At 57.3% G+C, this 18000-nt stretch overlaps 2 protein-coding genes across 2 annotated transcripts; both read left to right on the plus strand.

The window, feature by feature from the left end:
• The first annotated feature begins 2000 nt into the window (after positions 1 to 2000).
• On the plus strand, positions 2001 to 8277 carry Tubb4a (tubulin beta 4A class IVa). Its single transcript, XM_004865628.4, has 4 exons — positions 2001 to 2176; positions 2578 to 2686; positions 2814 to 2924; positions 6465 to 8277. The coding sequence occupies exons 1-4, from the start codon at positions 2120 to 2122 to the stop codon at positions 7523 to 7525; spliced, it is 1338 nt and encodes a 445-aa protein (XP_004865685.1). The 5' UTR covers positions 2001 to 2119; the 3' UTR covers positions 7526 to 8277.
• Positions 8278 to 9095: 818 nt separating this feature from the next.
• Positions 9096 to 17800, plus strand: Dennd1c (DENN domain containing 1C). Its single transcript, XM_087201532.1, has 23 exons — positions 9096 to 9206; positions 10111 to 10175; positions 10255 to 10298; positions 10445 to 10494; positions 10812 to 10931; positions 11041 to 11110; positions 11239 to 11319; positions 11402 to 11467; positions 11555 to 11608; positions 11725 to 11835; positions 12906 to 13006; positions 13100 to 13145; positions 13228 to 13329; positions 13413 to 13538; positions 14403 to 14507; positions 15183 to 15273; positions 15363 to 15403; positions 15631 to 15702; positions 16334 to 16378; positions 16453 to 16560; positions 16648 to 16715; positions 16854 to 17082; positions 17177 to 17800. The coding sequence occupies exons 1-23, from the start codon at positions 9190 to 9192 to the stop codon at positions 17747 to 17749; spliced, it is 2385 nt and encodes a 794-aa protein (XP_087057658.1). The 5' UTR covers positions 9096 to 9189; the 3' UTR covers positions 17750 to 17800.
• The last annotated feature ends 200 nt before the right edge of the window (positions 17801 to 18000 follow it).

Raw genomic sequence — 18000 nt, forward strand, 5'->3', positions numbered from 1 at the left:
GTACTCAGGAGGCTGAGGCAGGAGGATCACCACAAGTTTGAAGGCAGTCTGGGCTACATGGTGAGTTTATAGCCACCCCAAACTACATAGCGAGACCTTGTCTCAAAAAGGACCTGGACAGCCAGGGATTTAGCTCAGTGGTTTCGCCACCTGCTACGGACCGGAGTTTGATCCCTGGTACCAAAAAAAAAAAAAGACCTGGAATACCTAGAATACTTCTGATTGTCCAGCCATTTTAAAAGGAACTACCTAACAATACAAGTACAGTGGTGCATGCCTCTCATCCCAACTACTTGGGAGGCTGAGGCAGGAGGGTGGCAAGTTCATGGCTAGCTTGAGCAATTCAGCAAGATCCTGTCTCAAAATAAAAAAAGGGCTGAGGGTGGAGGGCTGTGGTAGAGCAACCCTGAATTCAACCCCTAGTAACACAAAACATACATACATATATATATATATATATATATATATTATTTTTTTTTTTTTTTTTTTTTAATTTAAAAAATCACAGGCAGAACCACATAGCCAGCATTGCTTCCCACCTCCCCCCATAGTCCCAGGCCCCAGGAGTAAGGTGGCACGCGTCTGGAATCTAAGCACTCAGGAAGCTGACAGACCACTGTGAGTTCAAGGCTAGCCTGAACTACACGGGAGACCTTGTCTCAAAAGGAACAAGAAAATAGTACTAGGCCCAGTGGTGAGCCAGGAGCAGGAGGAGGAGGAGACGGCTTCCCGGGAGGCAGAGGAGGAGGCTGCCCTAGGGGAAGTGGCCCTCAGAGAAGAGATCTGACCTTCGCTTCCAGGCAGCTCCGGAAGTCCTGCAGGCTCCTGATAACAAGTATAAGCTGTACAGATACAATGTGCTGTTGGTTCTGCCAGCTCCACGCTAGGGCACCTTGCTCTCCCACCATCATCCTGGTCCCTCCAGCAGCCCTGGAGTGCAGGCATTGGCCACACCACCTTGCAGAGGAGAAAATGCAGACCGAAGTGGCCTGCGTGGGGTCATAGAGCTAATAAGAGATGTGGAGAGTGCTGGGTACGGCATGCACACTGTTATCCCAGGTACTTGGGAGGCTGAGGCAGGAGAGTGGCAAGCTTGAGGCCGCTTAGCAAATTAAGAGGGCCAGGATGTAGCTCAGTGGCACCCAGCCTGCCTTGCAATCACAGGTCCTGAGTTCGATTTCCAGTACCAAAAAAAAGAGAGAGAAAGAAATGAAATTGTAATACTGGAGGCCAGGAACGGTGGTCCATGTCTGTAATCCCAGCATTCGGGAGGCTGAAGCAGGAGGATCACTGTCAATGTGAGGCCAGCCTGGACTACATATTGAGACCTGTTGAAAGAAAGGAGAGAGGAAGAGCGGAAGGGAGGGAGGGAGGAATTGTAATACGAAGCCTGGACCTGGGAAGACCCCTCCACCACCCCCCATTGTAATCCAGCTGTCAATCTGTCTTTGGTGTCCCCACCCACAAGGGACCCAAAGCCCAGCAGAGGTGTTCCGGGGGCGCTCACAGACCCCTACACCCTCCGCCAGCTTCTGCGAGCAACCCTGGCCAGCACCGAAGGAAAAGCGCGCTTCGAAGCTGCAGCTTCCAGCTGAGCCCTCCTCGAGCCTCCCCGCCCCCGGCGCAGCGTCACCTGGAGCCTCAGCCCGGCCCCACGAGGAGCACCTGGCCAAGCGCGGGTACTAGCACAAGAGGTCTACGTGGAATAGGAAGGGAGGCTGCGAGCAGAGAAACTGAGGCTGGGCCGGGGGCGGGATGGGAACAGGGATGGGGGGCGCCAGGATTTCGCGGCTGCTTGTTTACACGGTGGCCCCGGTTCCTGCGAAACCAGGCTGGGCAGGGGGAGCCGGTGCCGAGGGCGACGCAGGGGACCCCGAGTTCGGGGAGGGTCCGGAGGGAGGGAGGTCCCTGCCCCCACACACCCAGCTGCGTCCCGGGGCGGGGCCGGGGGCGGAGCGGACAGGGGCCGGGTGGTGACGCGCGCCCCGCCTGCCGTATAGAAGCGCTCGCGGGGCGCCAGGACGGAGCTCGCCGCCCGCCCGCCCTGTCCTGTGGCCACTCTGTCGCCCCAGCTCCTAGCGTCCGCGACAGCGTCAGCCTCGCCGCGTCCCCAGCAGCCATGCGGGAGATCGTGCACCTGCAGGCCGGCCAGTGCGGCAACCAGATCGGGGCCAAGGTGCTTGAGCGGGGCGCGGTGCCCAGGAGGCCAGCGCCCGGACGGCGGGGGAGGGGCGCCGGGCCGGGGCCAGGCTGGGAACAAAGAGGCCGAGGACGCACGGGGGCAGGGGCCGGCCTCGTCCGCCGGCCACAGCTGGGGGCACAGCTGGCCCGCTGTGCCCGGGCGCTCACAAAGGACGGCGCCCCTCCCCCGGGCCGCAGCCCGGCACTGGCACTGGCGGGCCGCACGGGTTGTTGACTGCTTCACCCCGCCTCCGCCTCTGCCTTCGGGTAATCGCATCCTTGCCCCCCACTCCGCGCGTCACCTTGCTGGGGGAGCGAGATAGAGCCTGGGAGGTGGGAGGTGGGAGGCCTGGCCACCGGCACCCTCTCAACCGTCCCGCCTCCCCACGCCTGTAGTTTTGGGAGGTGATCAGCGACGAACATGGCATCGACCCCACTGGCACGTACCACGGGGACAGCGACCTGCAACTGGAGAGGATCAATGTCTACTACAACGAGGCCACCGGTGGGTAGGGCTAGGGCCGGGGCGCCTTCTGCTGTGGGGTGGCCGGGGGAGACTGGCTGCTCCCGGGCGGGGCCTGCGCCTGGCTGCCTGCGCTCATGCCACCTGCCCTCCATCTGCTTCCCGGCAGGAGGGAATTACGTCCCCCGCGCGGTCCTGGTGGACCTGGAGCCCGGCACCATGGACTCCGTCCGCTCAGGCCCCTTCGGCCAGATCTTCCGGCCTGACAACTTTGTGTTTGGTGAGTCTCCTGCAGCAGCGGAAGGGGAGCCTCCTTATTCCTTTCACTGCAGGTGCCTCTTGAAGATGGTCTGCCTAAACCAGGAGTGGTGATGCACGCCTGTCAGCCCAGCACTCCGGGAGGCTGAGGCAGGAGGGTTGCAAGCTCCAGCCCAGCCTGGGCAACTTAGTGAGACCCTGTCTCAAAATAAAAAAGGGCTGGGGTGGAGCTCAGTGTGAAGACCCTGGGCTCAACGCCCAGGACTAGAAAAAAAGCAAGCAAGAAAGAAAAGAGGGAAGGAAGGAAAGAAAATGTTCCACATAAAACCACAGAGTCAGTGTGTGCTGGGGACATGCAGGCCACTCCGGGAACAGTGTTGGAGACAGCAGAGAAGTCAGGAAAGGCTTTCAGACACGGCATCTTTTGCTTTGTGTTGTGTTGTGTTTTGTTTCTTGAGACAGACTCTCACTGTGTAGTGCAGTCTGCCCTTGAGCTCACTTCACTGTATAGCCCAGGCTAACTCAAATTTGCCATCCTCCTGCCTCAGCCTCCCAGGGTGCTAGGATTACAGTTGTGAACCACTGCAGGAGGTGGCATCTTAATTCACCAGACTGGAATAGTGCAAATGCCAGCTCTGCCACTTCATGAATTCCATCAGTAGTGAGCCCTGCCAGGTGTGGTGGTGCACACCTGTAATCTCAGCACTCAGGAGGCTGAGGCAGGACGATCACTGCGAGTTCAAAGTTGGCCTGGGCTACATGGTGAATTCAAGGCCAGCCTGAGCTACATGATGAGACCCTGTCTCAAATAAACAAACAAAAAGAGTTAAGGATGGTCGCTAGCTCCCAGGAAAAAGTAAATAAGCATTCATTGTTGCTGCTATTAGGGCACATTTTCAGCATTTCAATGCAGGGGGGTGGTCTTACTCTGTTGACTGTGCTTCCGAGGGCCTCTTCTGCCTCAGGCTGGCTGCGGTCCCCCACCCCAGGCTCCCCCCATCAGCACTCTGCACCCCTTGTCCAAGCACACATGGCAGTTTAGAGTCTGAAGCCAAGGGACTAACCAGATACACTGAGTGACCCCAAACAAGTGACTCCCCCTCTGATCTGCTCAAAGATCTGAAAGATGGTGCTGTACCCACGTGGGCATGGCTGTGAAGAAATACCAGTGAGACTGGCCAGAGGGTGTGAGGCATCATAGAGTGACCATGGGTGCCCCCCAATGAGGCCAACAGATTCTGCAGCCTCTGGGAGAAGGAGGGAGAGGGAGGGGTGTGGTGAAAGTGTGGACTCAGAGCTGGATGTGGTGGTGCACTGCTGTCATCCCAGCATTCCGGGAGGCTGAGGCAGGAGGATCGCAAGTTTGAGCCCAGCCTGAGCAACTTAGTGACTTAGCAAGACCCTGTCTCAAAATAAAAAATGAAAAGGGCTTGGGATTGAGCTCAGTGTGGAGGCCTTGGGTTTCATCCCCAGTATTGAAGAAAGAAAAAGAGAGAGACTGAGTAGTGGCAAGTATTGCCAAGAAAAATAAAACAAGGTAAGGGCATGGGAATGCAAGGAGGGGCCATCACAGGTCAGGGGTGGGGACTGTCAGATGACTTTTCTGAAGAGGCGACTTTGAGCAAAGACCTGAAGGCAACTAAGAAAAAGCTATGCAGAGATTTGAGGAAAACCAATTCTAGGCAGCTGCATGGTCCACATGCAAAGGCCCTGAAGCAAGACTGAGCCCTACAGATTAGAACATCGAGGCCTGTTTGGCTGGAACAGAGGGAGCTAGGGGCAGAGAGGTAGGTGGGGAGGGGACCCCGGGGAGGGGACCAGGGGCCGTGCAGGTCCCTGTTGGCTGCAGGGAGGACCTGGGCTTTGGCCCCGGGGAGGTGGCAGCCGTGGAGGGCCAAGGGCAGAGGGGGAGGACCTGACGCCGTGCTCACGGGCGCCCTCTGGCTGAAGGGAGGACTTGGGCTATTAGTCAAGAAAGGAATTTGGTGGTGATTTTGTGCTAAAGAGTATGTGATTTGATTTAAGTTTTCCTAGGATTTTTCTGCCCGATGGGCAAAGGTGGGACATGGGTGGAGGCAAGGAAAACAGTAATAATAGGAGGGCTGGGAATGTAGCTCCATGGCAGAGCACTTGTCCAGCACGGGGGAGTTCCATCTCACCACAAATAATAATAATAATAATTAGTAGTAGTGAGCATCCTATTGCACATAAGGTAATTATAGACAACAATAATATGCTGTACATTTCAAACAGCTAGAAGAAAGGATTTTGTTTGTTTGTTTTTTGGTACAGAGGATCGAACTTGGACCTTGCGCTTGCGAGGCAGGCAGCAGAACCACTGAGCTAAATCCCAGCCCGAAGAAAGGATTTTTAATCTTTTTGCCGATGCATGAAAAGATAGATATGTTTAACTCGGTATAAATATTGCACAATGCATACATGTGTCAGAACATATATGGTACCCCATTATATATATATATATAATTTTTTTTTTTTGAGACAGGGTCTGACTATTCCAGGATGGCCCTGAATTTACTATTTCCCTCAGGCTAGCCTTCCACTCAAAGTGATCATCCTGCCTCAGTCTCCTGGGTGCTAGGATTACAGGCATGGGCCACCATGTCCAGATAATATGTACAATTTTTATGGCTTTTTTTCTTTCAGTTAAAAAACAAATTTGGGAGTTGGGCATGTAGCTCAGTTGTAAAACACTTGCCTGAATGTTTACAAGGCTCTGGGTTCCATCCCCAACCCTGCAAAAATTAATCAATTTAAAAATAAATTTGGACCTGGCATGCAGTTCAGTGGTGGCATATGTTAATATGTGCCAGACCTTGGCATGGTGATGCAGGCCTATAATCCCAGCACTCTGGGAAGCTGAGGCAGGGGGATCACAAGTTCAAGCCCAGCCTGGGCAATTTAGTGACTTAGCCAGATCCTGTCTCAAAATGAAAAACTTGAGAAGGGCTGGGGATGGAGCTTAGTGAAAAGGCCCTGAGTTCAATCCTCAGCACCACAGAAAAAAGGGGAGCTGGGATGCAGTTCAGTGGCAGCAGGTGCTCCCATTGCTCTCCCCAAAATTAAATTACATTAGTAAATAATACAGTAGTAGTTATTATTAGGTAATTAATCCTTGTATCTTTTTTTGTGTGTGTGGTACCTGGGATTGAACCTAGGGCCTTTATCCTGAGCTACATCCCCAGCCCCTTTTTTGTGTTTTATTCTGAGTCAGGGTCTAAGTCATAAATTGCCCAGGCTGGGCTTGAACTTGCCATCCTCCTACCTCAGCCTCCCCAACTGCTAGGATGACAGACATGCGCCCCCACACCCAGCACCTTGTGTCATCATTTTTGCTACTGTTTTTCAGTTTTTTGAGACAAGGTATTGCTATGTAGCCCAGGCTGGCCTCAAACTCAAGCAATCCTCCTGCCTCAGCCTCCTGAGTGCTAGGATGACAGGTGTGAACCACCACACCCCATCAGAGGCCCTGCAGGTTGAGCAGACATGTGCAGGGTGGGGGCTCCCCATAAATGCCCACGTGGTCCCCCTTTTCCCTCTGCAGGCCAGTCGGGAGCTGGCAACAACTGGGCAAAGGGCCACTACACAGAGGGCGCAGAGCTGGTGGATGCTGTCCTGGACGTGGTGCGGAAGGAGGCCGAGAGCTGCGACTGTCTGCAGGGCTTCCAGCTCACGCATTCGCTGGGGGGCGGCACGGGCTCGGGCATGGGCACCCTGCTCATCAGCAAGATCCGCGAGGAGTTCCCCGACCGCATCATGAACACCTTCAGCGTGGTGCCCTCACCCAAGGTGTCGGACACCGTGGTGGAGCCCTACAACGCCACCCTGTCCGTGCACCAGCTGGTGGAGAACACGGATGAGACCTACTGCATCGACAACGAGGCGCTGTATGACATCTGCTTCCGCACCCTCAAGCTGACCACCCCCACCTACGGGGACCTCAACCACCTGGTGTCGGCCACCATGAGCGGCGTCACCACCTGCCTGCGCTTCCCAGGCCAGCTGAACGCAGACCTGCGCAAGTTGGCCGTGAACATGGTGCCCTTCCCGCGCCTGCACTTCTTCATGCCGGGCTTCGCGCCCCTCACCAGCCGGGGCAGCCAGCAGTACCGCGCCCTGACAGTGCCCGAGCTCACCCAGCAGATGTTCGACGCCAAGAACATGATGGCCGCCTGCGACCCGCGCCATGGCCGCTACCTGACCGTGGCCGCCGTGTTCCGGGGCCGCATGTCCATGAAGGAGGTGGACGAGCAGATGCTGAGTGTGCAGAGCAAGAACAGCAGCTACTTCGTGGAGTGGATCCCCAACAACGTGAAGACGGCCGTGTGCGACATCCCGCCCCGCGGCCTGAAGATGGCTGCGACCTTCATCGGCAACAGCACAGCCATCCAGGAGCTGTTCAAGCGCATCTCGGAGCAGTTCACGGCCATGTTCCGGCGCAAGGCCTTCCTGCACTGGTACACGGGCGAGGGCATGGACGAGATGGAGTTCACCGAGGCCGAGAGCAACATGAACGACCTGGTGTCCGAGTACCAGCAGTACCAGGATGCCACGGCCGAGGAGGGCGAATTCGAGGAGGAGGCGGAGGAGGAGGAGGTGGCCTAGGAACTCACACGCCTTCTTGTCTGGCCCCCACCCTCGGCTCGGCTTTGACCCCTAGATGCTTCCCTGCGCCCAGAGCCCTATGATGTCCCCTTCCCGCCTGATGCTGCTCTGACCCTAGCACCCCAAGAGCATCACTTCACCCTAACACCACCCGTACCTTAGATCACTGCATTCCTGACCCACTCGTGACCCCTGAACCCCACTTTATCTCTGCCCTCCTGGAGCTCTTCCAACTTTGGCATCCCCGTGAGCCCTGCTTCATGGCTCTACAGGCCCCACCTTTAACCTTATAAGCCCTCTTTGACCCACCCCTGACCCCTTCACTTTTGTTTTTTTGTTTGTTTTCTTTGGGGGGGGCGGGTACTGGGGATTGAACTCGGGTCCTTGTGCTTTCGAGGCAGGCGCCAGAACCACAGAGCTAAATCCCCGGCCCCAGACCCCTTCACTTTTGATCACCCCAAAACTCCGTTACACCTTTAGACCTGCAAGCCCTGGATGACTTCTGACACCTGTCTCGGAGCTCCCTGCACCTCTCACCTTGTCTCGGCTTTGACCTCATGAGCCCCAGCTCCCCCTAGTCCCCCTGCCCTCTGCTTCTTTCCTGACCTCAGTCCCGCCCCCTCAGTGCCTCTACTTTGGCTGACCTAGGGGAGATCAAAGGCCCAAAGCCCTGGGGAAGAGGGGTGCCCACCATGAGCCCACCATCCTCTCCCCTGCCTCACCCTCCATAAATAAAGGAATTGTTTCCCTGGCCTGTTTCTGTAGTTCATTCCCCTCCTGGTGCAGCAAGCCAGGCCTTCTCGCTGGAGGCTGAGATGGGCCCTGTTCTGGATTATGTTGGTGACTTCCTGAGCCTGAGTGTGTGTGTCTGTGTGTGTGTGTGGTTCACGAGCATGCACATTGTGTCTGCAGCAGTGCTAGAAATCGAACCCAGGGCCTTTGCATTGAGCTGCATCCCCAGCCCTTTTTTTCTGTTTTTTTGGTACCAGGGATCGAACTTGGGACCCTGCGCTTGTGAGGCAGGAGGCAGAACCACTGAGCTAAATCCCTGCCCTATTTTTCTTTCTTTTTTCATTTTATTTTGAGACAAGTTCTTGCCAAGTTGCCTGGGCTGGGCTCAAACTTGTGATCCTCCTGCCTCAGCCTCCCAGAGTGCTGGGATGACAGGCGTGCCCTGTGGCTTCCTCCTTGTGCCTGAGTTCTGACCTTCTCCCGGGCTCCCATGTGTCCTTTCCCCAGGACAGCTCCCTCTGGTAGCTCAGCCCACTGCACAAGGACCAAGAGACAAGCAGAGTGAAAGGAAGGGGAAGCATTTGAGGCCCACTGAATCCCTGCCTGCTGCTGAGAAAGAGAAGGGAGGAGCAGGCCGAAGTGTGGCTGTGGGGACCAGACGTGGCCCCGTGTGGCAGGAAGGAACAGAGGGTCTGGCCCTGGAGCCCTCCTAGTCTGGCCCACCCGTCCCAGGCAAGGCCAGGAAGCAAAGTTGCCTGGGTTTCTCACTGTGGGTGGGGGCAGGGGCCTCCGTCCGGGGACGGGGACGTCACTCTCGTCAAACTTCCTCTGTCAGCCACACAGGAAGCTGTGCTGGCCGGGGCCCAGTCCCAGCAAGCACAGGCCCCCAGGACCCTGGGGAGAGGGCCAGCTGGGCCAGCCCTGCAGGGACCATGGGAACAAGAGCTGAGTAAGAGCTACCCCCTCCCTCAGCCTCATCACCAAGATTCCCCGGCCTGGGCTGGGGACAAGGGAAGCGGGGGTTGGAGGAGCGGGCCTGGGAGGTGCCGAGGCCCACGGGGCAGGTGGCAGGGTTCAGGGCAGGACCTCAGCCGGCCTCCTCATGGTCTCTGCTCTGGGGCCTGTTCAGCCCAGACTCTCTCTGTCTCTCCCTCTCTCCTCTCTCCTCTCTCTGTCTCTCTCCTGCTCCAGCTCAGGGATTCCGTCTGTAACTCTGGGAGTGTCTGTCCCGCCCTGAGCATGTGCCTCTTGGGGTTTCCCTGACCCCGGGTCTCAGCATCCTCTGTGAGATGTGGGAGGCAGGGAGGAAGGCAGAGGCTGTGGGGCTGACGGTGAGTAGCAGGGCGTTCTGGCCCCCTTTCTCCTGGGGGAATGTAGGGCCAGCCATGGGCGCAGAGGGTGTGCAACTGAAATAGCACCCAGAGATACAGGCAAGCCACAGCATCCTCACACTTACCCAGCCACACTCACAGCCATTCAAGAGCAGGCGGATGTGATGTGATTTACCTGCACACCTACTGTCACACACACAGCCCCACCCCCCAGATCCACGGGACAGTCATCCTTTCAGGCAGGCACCAGACAATCATACAATCACACACACACACACACACAACTGCATGCTCACACAAGTCAGCCACTCAGCCACTCAGACACACACGGTTGCACTGTGTTGCTATGCACAAGCAACACTGCTGCACATACAGCCTTGCAAAACCACACACTCACCACCACAACCCCTTGGGGCCATGCACACACACATGCACAAGCACACACTTGTGCTGAGTGGCAGATACAACGCCACATACACAGAAGCAAGTCCTAGACCACGGAAGCCCTCTTCTGTCCCACAGATGGGGTCCTGCCGCCGTGTTTGACTGGTTCTTTGAAGCAACCTGCCCCACCTCCCTACAGGAGGGTAAGTGGGGGCACTAGGGGGTGGGCTGGGATGGCACTGAGCTTGATGCCCTGAATTTAGAAGCTTCTCTCCCCTACAGATCCCCTCATCCTGCGGCAATTCCCCCCGGACTTCAGGGACCAGGTAGGTATTCTGGGGACCCCTTACTCCTTCAGGAACAGGGCCAGGGCTAGACCCTGGTGGGCAGGAGGGCACTCCATGCTTTGGGTCCAGAGCCCTGGGCTGGGGGCCTGACCTGAGTGACAGTCTATCCTTCTCCCCACCTCCAGGAAGCCCTGCAGATGGTGCCCAAGTTCTGCTTCCCCTTTGATGTGGAAAGGTATGGAAGACATGGAGAAACCCTATGGATTAAACACCCAGAAACTCGAGTTGGGACCATATATCCAGAGACCTGGACACCAGGGACCCAGAGAATTAGGGACTCAGGTTCCCAGGGACTCAGGGACACAGGAACTCATGGACCCCTTCACCCAGAAACCATGCACAACGGAATGAACTACTAAATGGTCAGAAAAACTAGGCCCCTGTGCAGCCAGGCCCCAGCCTGGTGGGCGCAGCACCAGAAGTGTCCTTGGAGGGAGTTGGGGGCTGGGCAGTTGGGCCGCCAGGTCTCCCCAGAGCCTTTGCCACCTGCAGGGAGCCCCCCAGCCCTGCTGTACAGCACTTCACCTTCGCCCTTACGGACCTGGCAGGCAACCGCAGATTTGGTTTCTGCCGCCTGCGCGCTGGCGCCCGGAGTTGCCTCTGCATCCTCAGGTGTGGCCTGGGGGGGGGGGGGGGTCTGGGACCGGGTGGTCATGGGATGGGGCGGCAGGCCTGACCCAGATCTCCAGGGGCCTCTGGAACCTGACTCCTTTCTCCACAGCCACCTGCCATGGTTTGAGGTATTCTACAAGCTGCTGAACACCGTGGGGGACCTGCTAGCCCAGGACCAAGTGAGACCAGCTGCCCCATCGGCCCGCAGAATTTCCACCCAGACCTGAATCCCCCAGCTCTTCCCTGGCGCCCAGGGAATCTCATACTCAGCTTCTCACTCAGGCCCTGCCCTCCGCTCCCCACCCAGGTCTCAGAGGCCGAGGAACTTCTCCTAAATCTGCTGCAGCAGGCCCCGCCCGGACCCCAGGCCACAGGGGCGCTGGAGCTGGTGAGTAGCCCCCCAACCCCCAGGCAGTGGATGGGAGGCTGCTCCCAGCCCTGACGACCACTCAGCTGTCCCTGTCCCGCAGGGCAGCGGCTTGGCCATCTGCAGCGGTCACGGAGCCCCGCCCCCTGCGCCCGGGAAGAGCAGGCTGGTGAGCAGGGTTGGGGACCCTCGGGGGTCGGGCGCCAGGGGGGCCAAGCCCCGGAGTGATCGCGTCCCCTGGCCAATGTCCCCACAGCTTTCCTGCTTTGTGGCTCCCGCCTCCGGCTGCCTGCCGTCCATTCCTGAGAATGTGAGTGGGGTCTCGGGAGGGAACTAGAGTCGAGGTGCGGGGGCGAGTCCCTTAACCCAGAGGGGGGATGCAAGATCGCGGCCCGCCCACTCCCAGGCGCGCCCCTCTTCGCGCAGAGAAACCTCACTGAGCTGGTGGTGGCGGTGACGGATGAGAATATCGTGGGCCTGTTCGCCGCGCTGCTGGCGGAGAGACGGGTCCTGCTCACAGCCAGCAAGCTCAGCACGGTGAGAAAGGGCCGGCCAGGGGAGGGGCCAAAGCTTGCTCCGCCCCTGGGCAGGACGCGACAATGGGGGCTGACTCCCACGGAGAGCTGAGGGCAGAGTCCTGGCTCTAGGGGAAAAGGGGGCCTTCGCAGCTCCTCCCCTTTGGGAGCGCAGCGTCCAGGCGCCCCCACCTGGATCAGAGCAGGCCTGCCCCCGCCCCCTGAAGAGTGCGCCAGCGCGCGAGCTACATTCTAGCCCCGCCCCTCCGGGGCAAGTGTGGGTGGGGCTTAAATGACTCCGCCCCCGTGGGCGTGGCCTGTAGGTTGACTTATAGCCTCTCATTTCTTTTTTCTTTTTGGTACCGGGAATCGAACTCGGGTCCTTGCGCTTGCGAGGCAGTCGACGGAACCACTGGGCTAAATCCCCGGCCCTAGACTCTCATTTCTAGGGCTGGGATCAGTGAGATGGAATCGTGGCGTCACCCGTAGGAATGTGACCGGCCCGGGCTGAATCTTAGCTCTATCCTCAGCACTGCAAAGAGGGAAAATACCATCTCTAAATGATTTAATATACTCATACAATGTAAATGCTATGTAATATTGCATCTTTTAGGAATAGTGACGAAAAAATGTCTGTACATGTTCAATACAGATGTAGTTGGAGGGGATTCTGGGGATTGAACCCATGACCTTTGCACTGAGCTCCACCCCCAGCCCTTTTGTATTTTTTGAGACAAAGTCTTGCTAAATTGCCAAGTTGTGCAGGCTGAGCTAGAACTTGCTGTCCTCCTGCCTCAGCTTCCCAGAGTGCTGGGATGACAAGTATGCACCAGCATGCCCGGCTTATAGATATAAAATTTTTCTGAATATTTTTGAACTGAGGTTAGTTGAATCCAGGCATGCAGAACCCTACGTCACCCCAACATACCGAAGGCAGACTGTAATTAGCCCTGTGCACTTGATTGCTAAAGTGGTCTGAGGTGACGCCTGTTACCCCGGTACTCGTGGAGGACAGAGGACAGGAGACTGGGGAGGTCTGAGCTGCCAGGTCAGGCAGGGTCCTTGACTCCACGACCCCCCATCGGTCCCCAGCTGACCTCCTGCGTCCACGCGTCCTGCGCCCTCCTGTACCCCATGCACTGGGAGCACGTGCTGATCCCCACGCTGCCCCCGCACCTGCTGGACTACTGCTGGTGAGGAGTGGGGGTCTGAGGAGGGCCAGCCCCAGGTAGGGAAAAGGCCTGGGGCCTGGGGCGGCTGGCAAGACCCCAACCCTCTGTCCACAGCGCGCCCATGCCCTACCTCATCGGAGTGCACGCGAGCCTTGCGGAGGTGAGCGGGAGCCCCGCCCCTGTGTCCCCAGATGCCCTCCCATCCCTGGGCTCTGAGTGCCGCCCCCCCGCCTCCCCCGCAGAGGGTGCGGGACAAAGCCCTGGAGGACGTCGTGGTGCTGAACGTGGACTCTAATACCTTGGAGACGCCCTTCGACGACGTGCGCGCGCTGCCCCCGGACGTGGTGAGGGCCACCCCCTGAAGGCTTGCGCTCCGGTAAGCGCGGCCCCACACTTGCCCACTGCGTCTCTCCCTTCTCTCCTGCAGGTGTCCTTGCTGAGGCTGCGGCTGAGGAAGATAGCGCTGATCCCCGGGGAAGGGGTGTCCCGTCTCTTCCTCAAGGCCCAGGCCCTGCTCTTCGGGGGGTACCGAGACGCCCTGATCTGCAGCCCGGTGAGCAGCGGGGACGATGCAGGGGAGAAATCGTTCTCGTGGCTTCCGGAAGAAGTCGCAACGTGGAAGATACCTAGCGTCTATGGAGGGCTTACCTTCCTCCTCTCTTTGCTTGCCTGTAAAATGGGATCCCACTAGTACCCACCCAAAAGGCACTGTACCGCAGGCACTTGGAATAGTTTGTAGCATATACCGAGCACACCACTGATGCTAGGTTTTACTATTTCTAGTCAATGCTCAGGATATTCTGAGATGAATACTTTTACAGCCCCATTTTACAGAAGAGAAAACTAAGGCTTGGAGAAACGTACTGAAACCAGGGCCTTCATCTGCTCACTTCTGAGCGCCCCTACCCCTTCCACATTTTTCACAACTGCTCCATAAGAACTGTCATCCCAGCACTTGGGAGGCTGTGGCAGGAGAAACGCCACAAATTGGAGGCCAGCCTGGGCTACACAGTGAGTTCAAAGCCAGCTTGAAATACCCTATCTCAAAAACAAACAAACAACTGGAGTATTATATGCACATCTAGCATTCTTGTCAGCTCTCTTTTTAGGACACAACCTATATGTGCCCACTCCCCCACCTACCCCTACCAAGCAGGCTCTTGCCCTTGTACCCATAGTCTATGGACCATGCAGGGGGCAGCTGTTACCCGTCACATCCCTGCTCTGCCCTCCCAGGGCTCCCAGCTCCCATAAGGTAAAAGTTCAAATCCTCCCGGCAGCCCTCCAGGCCCTGCATGAGGACAGGCACACAACAAATACCCAATGTATGTTGGCTCCGAGGGTAGGTAGGATGAGGGAGGTAACTGAGGGCGGGAGAGCCATAGGGGGCCCAGGATGATGCAGGCCCTTCTTCCAGGGCCAGCCGGTGACCTTCAGTGAGGAAGCCTTCCTGGCCCAGAAGCCTGGGGCGCCCCTGCAGGCCTTCCACCGGCGGGCTGTGCACCTGCAGTTGTTCAAACAGGTTCGCAGATGCTCAAGGGGACGGGGTGCATCCCTGGGTTCCTGGGGGCAGAGCTGGATGGGCGGGGTGGTAGTGGACAGTTAGGTCCCTGGGGGCAAGAGTGGTTCCGGGGTAGGACAGGGGCAGACTCCCTGTCCCTTAGACAAGGGTACAACATACTTCTGGGGTTGTATGGGGGGAATGGAGCCTTTCTGGTGGGATCCCCCTACTGCAGGGTCCCCAAGTGATAGAGGCAGCACTAAATTCTTGGTTCCAAAAACTTCGAGCCTCTGGACTCCTGGGCTCCTGAGGGCCAAAACCTATTTATGGTCTTGAAGGTGAGGGTGAGGGTCCCCAAGCAGGGATCCTCCTGAGTTGAGGTGGGGGCAGTGCAGGATTCCAAAGAGTTCACTCCTTCTGGGCTGGAAAGCAGCTCCTCCTGGGTCCTAGGAATGGGTGGAGTGGGGCTGGACTCCAGAATCCTTCAGGGCAGGGCTTGGTCCTAGGGTTCGTAAAGATAGGGTGCAGCATTCCTAGCTTGCTGAGAGGGGCAGAGTCTTCTGGAGGGGTGGAGTCAGATCCCTGGGGATGGTGCTGATTTGGGGGCTGGAAGAATTAGGTTTCTGGTACCAAGGATGGGGTCCACATTCTGGGATCCTTGGGGTGAGAAGTGTCTGACCCTCTCCCCTACTCCAGTTCATAGAAGCTCGGCTGGAGAAGCTCAACAAAGGGGAGGGCTTCTCTGATGAATTTGAGCAGGAGATCAGCTGCTGCGGGGCCTCCTCAGGTGAGGCTGGGCCTGGCCAGGGCCCCCAGCCCATGGGCACCCCAGCTCCTACCTGCTTTGGTGACCACCATGCTCTTTGCCCACCCCAGGCACCCTTCGCTCTTATCAGCTCTGGGCTGACAACCTAAAGGTAATGACACCAATCCATCCCTTGTTCTGGGTTTTAGTTTTGGTAGATTAGTTTGATTCCATGATAGGCCCCAGGCAGAGTCACGATTATGTTCATTTACCCAGGTGAGGAAATTGAGACTCAGAGGAGAGGGCCTTTTCCAGCAACGCACAGCCTGGAGTGAGGGTCTGGGCCTGGGGTCCAGCCCTGGTGACCCCAGCCTCTGTCCTTTGGTCTTTCTTCCCCAGAAAGGTGGTGGTGCCCTCCTGCATTCCGTCAAAGCCAAAGCCCAACCAGCTGTCAAGAACATGTATCGCTCGGTGAGGCTGAGCTGGACAGGGGACGTTCCCAGCGGTGGTGACAAGGGGAAGGGGACACAGGACATTTCTACCCTTCAGGGGAATGGGACATTTTGACCCCAATAAATGCACACATTTTCATCAGAACTGACCCAGCAATTAAACCATTAAAAATTCTTCCCACTTTTATTTTCCATTTACTGTATTCACTTTTGTCAGAATCATTTTTTGTATCCATTTCACGTCGACAACCAAGAGTCACTGGCGAGTATCTTTGGTCCTTCTCGGATACTGCATCCCAGCTTCTGTGCTTGTGGTTTTTCTCCCAAGCCCAGAAGTTTCCTGGGACCAACTTGTGTTGTCCATTACTCTTCACTTGACTTTGGGACAGGTGACACAAGCCTGCAAGGTCACTGTGCTATTCTCCGTCCTCCACAGAGGTCATTGCTTCCAGAAGACTTTCAGATTAGTCAGAGGGGCAAAAGTTTGCAACTTCTTAGGTGGCAGCTGGGAGGGAGGAGTGAATGTGCTGGGTACACACAGGGATGGGCAGGTGGCCAAGTACGGTGTCCGCCCTCGGGGACAGAGGGCTGATCGCAAATGCCCAGTGTCCAGTCACCCTCAGTCTAATACTCCTGTGGCTCTTTCACAGGCCAAGAGCGGCTTGAAGGGTATGCAGAGTTTGCTGGTATACAAGGTAAGTCTCCTTCAATGGCCAATGTCCCCAAGGGCAGTGGGGTGTGGCCCACAGCTCCCGCATCCTCTTCCTAGGACGGGGACTCTGGCCTGTACAGGGTGGGCTCCCTAAGGGCCCCATCCCTCACCAGCCGCTCAGAACACCTGCAGCAGCGCCTGCCCATCACCCAGCACTTTGGACAGGTAAGAAGTCCTCCTCCCCACGTACACAGCACCCCCACTCTGCAGCTCCCGAGGTCCCCACCCTTCCCCTCTGCACCTCTTTTGCAGAACCGGCCCCTGCGCCCCAGCAGAAGGCGCAGGCTGGAAGAGAGGACTCCTGAGCCCCCTGGGGAGAGGTAAGGCTGGGGCCTGGGGGGCTGGTGTTGGAAGTGGACAGCCAGGACTAATAGAGGGTCCCCAAACTCCAGAGCAGCCCAACCAGGGCTGGGAGCACAGGGGCCTCAGGCAAAGAAACATCTGGTGCATCTACTCAGGTCACCCCCTTTGAGCCCCGAGGGTCCCCAGGGCCTGTGGGCAGAAGAAGCCCTGGACAGCAGCTTTTTGGGGTCCGGAGAGGAACTGGACTTGCTGAGCGAGATTCTGGACAGTCTGAGCATAGAAACCAAGAGTGCAAGCAGCCTTCGGCCCAGCCAGAGCTTAGACTGTTGTCACCAAGGTGACCTGGACACCTGCTTCAGCCTGGTGAGAGCCCCCCAGGGCCAAGTCTTTTCCGACTTCCTCATCCAAACTGCCAGCTACTTCCTCATCTAAATGCCAGCAACTTGCCTTTCCCTCCACCCACCCCTGCCCCACCCAGCCCGACAGACCTGGAAGAACCAGCTGGCAACCAGATGATGAGACAGCACCAGAGTGCCAGCCGCACTCCCTGCCTGTGGACTCGTCAACCCTGCAGAACACCCAGCCTTTGGATGCCACTCTCTCTCCCCAAAACCCCAATTCCCAGCTGTCCCCCAAGGCCAACCAAAGAATCCTGTCTCTGTCCCAGTTCTCAACAGCCTCTGCAGACCTGAGAACCAAAGGGGACTCCAAGTCCCCTCCTCTCCCTGACCCCTTACACCTTCCTGTCGTCCCTCTGTACAAGGCAGCCAAGGGTCCCAGAGCCCGGGACATCCTGGGCTCCAGGCTCTCTGAAAAACCCACCTCTGACACTACCTGGACATCCCAGTTGCTTGATTCCTCCCCGGACCCCAGTTGTCCAGAGAACCCCAGAACCCAGCTCCCCGAGGTCCTGCTACAACATGCTCACCTCCAGCTGGCCGAGGAACAGGGAGCCCCGGATTCCCCTGCTCTGCCCATCGACAGCTGGCAAGAGCCCCAGGATGGAAGGCAGCCCCGAGTGGCTGATCTAAAGAAGCGCTTTGAGAGTTAGAGATTGGAGGTCCAGAAGAGACGCCAGTCCCTAAATAAAGCCACACAGACCCCAAAGCTGGTTTTTCCTGGTGAGTTTCTCCGGGGCCCTCTCTGCTCAGACACGTAGCCCATCTACCACCTTCTTCACCAGCAGATGCTCCTCCATGAATCTAAAAGCCTGTCCCTCCAGGGTCCCACCCACTTTCCTAGGATTCTTGCAACCTTACAATTCATCTCTGCTTCCATCTCATCCATCTAGGCTAACACTCC

The sequence above is a fragment of the Heterocephalus glaber genome, unplaced genomic scaffold (assembly GCF_053883595.1).
Source record: "Heterocephalus glaber isolate CG9 unplaced genomic scaffold, H.glaber_assembly_v1.0 deba00001760, whole genome shotgun sequence".
Taxonomy (NCBI): Eukaryota; Metazoa; Chordata; class Mammalia; order Rodentia; family Bathyergidae; genus Heterocephalus; species Heterocephalus glaber.

Coding starts and splice junctions, on each gene's coding strand:
- Tubb4a (XM_004865628.4), top strand. CDS start 2,120: ATGCGGGAGATCGTGCACCTGCAGGCCGGCCAGTGCGGCAACCAGATC. Junction 2,687..2,813: donor CTACTACAACGAGGCCACCG/GTGGGTAGGGCT, acceptor GCTTCCCGGCAG/GAGGGAATTACGTCCCCCGC. Junction 2,925..6,464: donor GCCTGACAACTTTGTGTTTG/GTGAGTCTCCTG, acceptor TTCCCTCTGCAG/GCCAGTCGGGAGCTGGCAAC.
- Dennd1c (XM_087201532.1), top strand. Junction 11,111..11,238: donor ACCTGCTAGCCCAGGACCAA/GTGAGACCAGCT, acceptor CTCCCCACCCAG/GTCTCAGAGGCCGAGGAACT. Junction 11,836..12,905: donor CAGCCAGCAAGCTCAGCACG/GTGAGAAAGGGC, acceptor ATCGGTCCCCAG/CTGACCTCCTGCGTCCACGC.